At 34.0% G+C, this 7019-nt stretch overlaps 1 protein-coding gene across 1 annotated transcript; it reads right to left on the bottom strand.

The window, feature by feature from the left end:
• Positions 1–2920: 2920 nt before the first annotated feature.
• On the bottom strand, positions 2921–6372 carry LOC106464430 (putative eggshell protein). Its single transcript, XM_013924570.2, has 3 exons — positions 6280–6372; positions 3936–4319; positions 2921–3117 (listed from the first exon to the last, which is right to left on the bottom strand). The coding sequence occupies exons 1-2, from the start codon at positions 6286–6288 to the stop codon at positions 3948–3950; spliced, it is 381 nt and encodes a 126-aa protein (XP_013780024.2). The 5' UTR covers positions 6289–6372; the 3' UTR covers positions 2921–3117; positions 3936–3947.
• Between the last annotated feature and the right edge of the window lie 647 nt (positions 6373–7019).

The following is a 7019-nucleotide window of genomic DNA, read 5'->3' as shown; positions in this document are numbered from 1 at the left end:
AATATCACTTATCGTAGGTAAAGAGTAGTCGAAGAGTTAGTGGTGTTGACTAGTTGCCTTCTGCCTAGTCTATAATCTCCAAAATTATGGACAGTTAATGCAGATAACCCTCGCAGTTCAACAGACTTTAGCCTTGTATGAGGGATATTGATATTCAGATATTACTAAAAATACGAAATCAAGCTTAACAAACAATTCTTAAGAGAAATAATTGCATGATGTTCAGGCGAACGTTTTTGCATGGCCTTTTGACACTTTTTTCTTCTTTTTAGAGTGAATAACATGCAATAGGACATACTTTAGTACAAAATTAGCAATTTATAATTATTTGAAATTAATTATGCGTATGACATAGAGGATATCTTAGTGGAGAGGTTTGTACCTAAAATATATTATAAACATAAAAATACAAAAATGCATTAATATGTAATTTGATTAAATAAATAAATGAATAATATGCAATTCTAGAGGACGCTGCGCGCGCAATATACCATCTACACCGATATTTCACGTGCCTAGTGTTCCGTTAGCTTTTTCTCAGCTGAAAAAGTGTTCCATGTCAGAAAAGGTTAGCAAAACGCTGTATGGCATCTTTTATAATTCCTTTTCAATGCAAAATCGATAATATCTAATTCTAATAGATAGGAAAATATTTCATAATAAGTTATGATCGTACAAAAAAAAGTGTTAAATATTTTATTAAAATTCAAAATCACCATTTTTCTCACGGAGCACCTATCAATCTCGGACGGAACACCAGTGTTCGGCGGAACATAGTCTAGGAAACGCTGAATTAGAGGAATCTCAATTTATTTTATTAAGCTATTTCACTGTGATATCGAAAGGTTTTTGTCATTTGGCAAAAATAATTAAACATGTTACAAATGTGACCAACAGATGTCACTACATTAAAGTATTAGATCATTAATATTTTAAAGTTATTAAAAACTACAGAGGTAACTATAAGTAATTATTCTCATACAAAAATTGCTTAGAGTTCCTGGTGAGGTTTAAATTATGTAGATCATTAGCAAAAATTAACTTAGATTCAAGAATCAAGACCAGTATAGAATAATGATTTATAATCTCTTACTAATCAGAAACTTTTAATTTCTTGCACAGTTTCGGATTTACTTAGCTAATGAATCACACATGACCGGCTTCGCTTCTAGTCTGCTTACCTTCTGGAATTAGAGCTGGAAAATTTATGGACTGGATTGAAACAATTTTTTTATAACAAGGAGAGAATGAAAATCCGTAGTCTTCAACAAATTGTTGTTTTGGATTTTGTAAAGTTTTCTTAAGAGAGTCTGCGGTGTTTGAGAACATTTTCCCGATAAATTATCAAGTATGAGAATTATTTTTATTATAACCCTTAGATAATCATCGTGAGCAGCTCGAGATTTAAAGTATACTGAATGACGCAGCGTGTCTTTAACAGTTAAATGCGACCGTGTAGATGTTTTTGAATCGCACACTACACAATAAGCTATCTGCACTCTGTCCACTGTGGAGAATCGAACTCCGCATGTTAGCGTTTTAAGTCCTTAAACTTACTACTGCCCACCGAGGTACTTGTGCATAAGAAATATCTCGATATTTAGAAATAGCAAAGAAAATATAAAATTAGAAGTTCTATTCAGAATTTCCACAGTATTCTTATGATAACAGATGTAGTAAAACTTTAAAATGACGGTGTGTTTTGATAACATGACGTCTGTTTTCTTGCATTTTTTCTCTTTGAATATTTACTTTTTTAAAAATTATTTTAGTGGTAAACGGATGTTCCTTTCAAATATTTATAAGAACGAAATCATTATCAGCAACCACAAAAAATAATTCTGTAGAGAAGTCACGTTTCTTTCTTTTAGTTTCTTTAGAAAAGTTAACGTCAAAAGCTAAGGATGCAGGCAAATGAAAAAAAAAGTTATAATTTTATAACTTCAAATATTGTATATTTGGGGATCAAATTTGAACAAAAAGATTTCTTTTTATTGTTGATATTATAGGACAGTGGCTTCAAAATTTTTTTTCTATGGGCTAGAGAAATATTTGTAAAAACTTATAAACTTTAGGAGTACATAGAGTGAGTCCATATTATTATAAGTTTAAACTACTGAATTACAGGTATGAAGTACATAGAATGTAGATAGTTATAGATAGGGCTCTAAAGAACAGATATGAAAGAATTTGAAAATTTCAGTATTATGAATATCTATTACGAGAGAATTATACAAAATTATATTATTATTATACGTTTTTTTATCTTTTCCTTTCGCTAACACTGGATGTTTCTGCAGACCGATAGAATTAATATTCTATATTAATATTTTGTGGGCATTACGCTTAGACATAACTTGTAAAAGACGAAATAACCATTTAAAAAAAACACTTTCTTTTTGCGTTTATTACATTCTTATTCGTCTTGCCATTGTAATTAGGGTTAAGTAAATCTTGACTTCAAATAGTTTGTCAAGATGTATAAATTAAAATAGAGGCAAAAAGCTCACCCTTTTCTAGTTACTTTTGTGCACATTCTGCAAGTCTTTACTGATGCAATTCAAATTGGATGGTGTATATACCTTTAGAAAATCTCAGGTTATCGGAATTCATGTCAAGTAATTTTCATTCTATGCCCGTTCACTGGTGTTTCAATGGTAAGTCTGACAGCTTATAACTCAAGAAATGGAGTTTCGTTAGCCCATCATTTAGTTTTGTGCTTAACAATACACAAACATTCTATATCCAATATTAGGACAATTTCCAAGAATAAGTAAGAAATTACGTTGTTTATATATACCTATAAACCCCCATTAAAATCCTATTATTAATGAAGAAAATGTTTAAATGATGGAAGTAAGGCTTTATATGTATATGTATGTGTGTGTGTGGTTTAATTTCAATTCCAATAAGGCGAAGATTATCTGTTATTTTTATGCTTTATTTCGTTTTTCTTTACATCTTTAAGAGAGAAATTCCCAGCATCACATATTCTACAGAGTATATTGGCCGTAGATTCAATAGTTTAAGTGGAGAAAAATAAAATAAAATAGACCCTTCTGCCACTCGGTGTTCAAGGAAACCGAAGTCAGGAAACCACCGCCAACAGTAAGTCACCTGGTGTCAAACAAGGAAAACATTGTTGAAATTAAATTAAACCATGAATATGTATGTTAACTGAACTACTACTCCTTTTGTATGTTATTTTTGTTATTACCCAAACATTTTTATTTAGAGGCACAAAATAATAATGATATTTTCCTTTATTAGACACAAATTAGTATAAACGAAGATAACTCTCAAGCCCCTCAAAAATCGGGTTCCAATACCAGTGTTGGGTGAAACAAAGCTATCCCTTTGTGTAGCCTTGTAGTTAACAACAACCAAACCAAAAATATTCTCAATAAAAGTGCATTTATTGTATTATCAACGAAAGAAAGGGGAAAAGGAGAAACGAAAGCATTATTTGAGTTTGTTTAAGTGTTGCTATTAATTCAGGTTCTACAAAAGTCAACAAACCATGCTGTTTCCTTATTTAACCACTGTTTTTAAAGCCGAGTCTAAATGTAATAAAACAATGAATAATAAAGCCTAAATTAGTATAATGTTTTTGTCCTTGTCCAAAGTCGTGCATGTTCTTTTCAAGAAAATAACACACTATATCTATATTAGTTTTAAAAACGTTTACACACAGAGTCGGTATCTGTCTTAAAATGTGTATAATCTGACGGAATTTCTAAGGACTTTTTTTCAGCTATTCAGTTGAATACGCTGTTTTTTGGGAATTATTAATCACTCTCATACGCTAGTCGTTTCTACAGGACTATTAAAACAGTCTACAAAAGTTAATGTACTTCAAGCATAGTAAAAATAATGGAATAAAACTGAAACCTATTTGGAGGTTCGAAAGGTAGATATACAGATTTTCAACTCACCACGAGGTTTCTTTAATCTTCTTTGTCGTCTTTCTCAGCTTCTTTACTGTAGCCACGAGGGTACCAGTTGCGGTACGGGTCATAGTCGTACCTGTAGCCATAGTAACCAGAGTAATAAGGATCTTGACAATAGTTGTTTCCGTAACGGCATGAATACGGGTAGCGATCATAATAATTCCCGTATCGATAGCAGGGATAGCCGTACAAATCTATGCAGTATGGTCGATTCCATCGTAGTGGATACGGCGAATCGTAGTAACGTTCGTACCCGTAGTCGTAACGGTCGTACGGTTTCCTCCAATATCGGTCGTAATTGTACAGGCTATAACCACTTACGACAGCAGCGATCACGAAACTGACAGTTAGAAAAAAGACGAAGGAAACCTGAAAGAGACAGTAACACATCTCCAAATAATTTCGTGGAAACGCTAGGTATATAAAGTAAAGGTACCAGTTGTTGGTTTTTGCATTATTCTTAACTAACTTAAAATACTAATTAGATGCAGGATCAGTCCCTCAGAAACTAACAAGTCTGTAGAATTATAAACGGACTTATCTCTACATTAAAACACTTTTATTACGAGCTTTCGGCCGAAATTTACCTACGTTATGAGTCTTGAAAAACAACTGATAAGTCTTTTAATTGACAGATTGGGATAATTTGATCTCCTAACCCTGGTGACTGATGAAATGATAATCCACCTGACCGAAGATTAGGAAAGCAAAAACTTACTTCATTGTTATAATTGACTTGAAATAAGGACAAGTCCAGTGTTTACCATAGACATAAAGTTAAACTTGACACAACAGTCGACAGCTTTCAGCTCAGTTATCGGTAGCTCGAAACAACAGTCGACAGTTTTCGGTTAAGAAACTTTTCAAGGTTAGGCCGCTCGACTGGCAATCTACGGGTCTTGGGTTCGAATCTCCGTCACACCAAACACGCTCACCATTTCAGCCGTTATAATGTGACGGTCAATCCCACCATTCGTTGGTAAAAGAGTAGCCCAAAAGTTGGCGGTGGGCGGTGATGACTAGTTGCCTTCCCTCTAGTCTTACACTGCTAAATTAGGGATGGTAGCACAGATAGCCCTCTTGTAGCTTTGCGTGAAATTCACAAGAAACAAGAAAGCAGGAATGAGCATTTTGATGATTCTATGCTTTAAATGATAGATCGCGCACTTCGTTGTACTTTGCACTTTGCAAACAATGTTTAGCGAAAACGTTGTGTTTTAATGTATGACAAAAATATTGTACCTGAGTGCCTGGGTAATAACCCCCATAACTGTCTTTGTAGTGTTGCTATCGGGGGTCTTGCTTATGTTCTTTATTTATGTAATACCTCACCTCCTAATTTATCTGATTATGTACGTTAAGGATAGTAATAAAAGTAACCATTACTATAAAAACAGACTTCAAAATCTTTTGTAGCTATTTTATCACACCGATTATTTACAAAATAGCAGCTGAGCGTTTACTTGAAAAGTAAGACTTTATTGTATTATAAAGAAATTCTATAGTGGCCTATGAAATATCTATAAACACTTCGTCAGCTATTACGTGCGGTAAGGAAATTAGAAACGGAAGTATGAAGTTAAAGCCTATTAGAACGGAAAAACACGTTTTACGTGAATAAAACAAGGAAGTTTGTTTGATGAGGATATTCGCTCTAAGATACCCGAAGGCTACCTACGCCAGACGCCCCTAATTTTGAACTGCTAAACTAGAGGAAAGGCAGCTAATAAGAACATCCCACTGTCAATTCATGGGCTACGTTTTGTCTGATCGGATAGTGAAATTTCACAAGCGCGATCTTGCGTCATGAGAAAGCGAGCCGTGGACCCTCGGGTTCATAGTCTAGGACAGCCCCCTAGTGGCACAGCGGTATGTCTGCGGACTAACAACGCTAGAAACCGGATTTCGATACCCGTGGTGGGCAGAGCACAGATAGCCCATTGTGTAGCTTTGTGCATAATTACAAACAATAATTACAATAGCCCAAGACGTTAACTCTTAATCCACGCCGAGTTAGAGAGAAACTATCAGTATGAATTGCGTCATAACATCGAAATATATATATACGTATTTATGCTACAAACTTGAGAATATTTCAATAATCTGGAATTAGCAGGTTAAGTGATGAAACTTTGTATTTAAAAACATCCAAGTCTATATGCACTATTAGTGAATAAAGATACAAATAATAATATTGCTTTTGACGAACACGTGGATATATAAAAACTACATGACTTAATTTCCAGAAATCCAATAAGATACAAAGCCACCAAATTTAGTATTCAAAGTATTTCACATGTGAGTTTACTGTCTGAATAAACGGACTGACCTGACTCATTGTCTCTCTTCTGTGGCTCCGATGATCTGCGATAGCTTGAAAAGTTGTAGATACACTCTAGCCTCTTGCTTTAAATATCCCACTTTCTTACTTTTTTTTTCTTTGTCGAGTAATTCATACGTGACTGTTTTGTGCAATAACATGGTAATTTAACATGTATTTGTAACTTACACTTAGTTGGGATATCAAGGCCAGTTCCGCCTTTCTTATTGTGTGTAACCGACGACTGGAAACGTCAAGGTAACGCTCCACAAGGAGCTGTCTCCACATATTCCTAAATAAACTGACGTATGTCACCAGACATTAGTAGTGAAGAGCAAACTTCTGTCTCTGCCAGTGGCCTCACTTGCTTTATTCCACGTTTTTAGTGAGCACTTTCAGTTTCATTTTGAAATAATCATAGAGGTAGATAGAATGAAAAAAAGGCATTACGAGAAGTAAGCTTATCGATAAGCAAAATAACACAGTAAGATAGACACATAAAAAACAGTAAGATAGATTAAAGGAGTGAGGTAAAGATACGTATGTAACTGAAGAGAGTAAAGTAGCTAGAGAGATAAACAAGTAAAAGAAGATTGACAGATGGGTAGAGTGCTTAGATAGACAGATAGATAAACAAAGTAGGAGAAATAATAAATCAGGCTTTATTTTTGGCAATTTTTTTCAAGGCCAAAAAATTTTCTCAATTCACTTTTTTCAGTCAGTTTTTATTTTCGGGAATTTTGTTTTTC

The sequence above is a fragment of the Limulus polyphemus genome, unplaced genomic scaffold (assembly GCF_000517525.1).
Source record: "Limulus polyphemus unplaced genomic scaffold, Limulus_polyphemus-2.1.2 Scaffold1652, whole genome shotgun sequence".
NCBI lineage: Eukaryota > Metazoa > Arthropoda > Merostomata > Xiphosura > Limulidae > Limulus > Limulus polyphemus.
The sequence above is the reverse complement of the archived record's forward strand: the minus strand, read 5'-3'. Positions and strand labels throughout refer to the sequence as shown.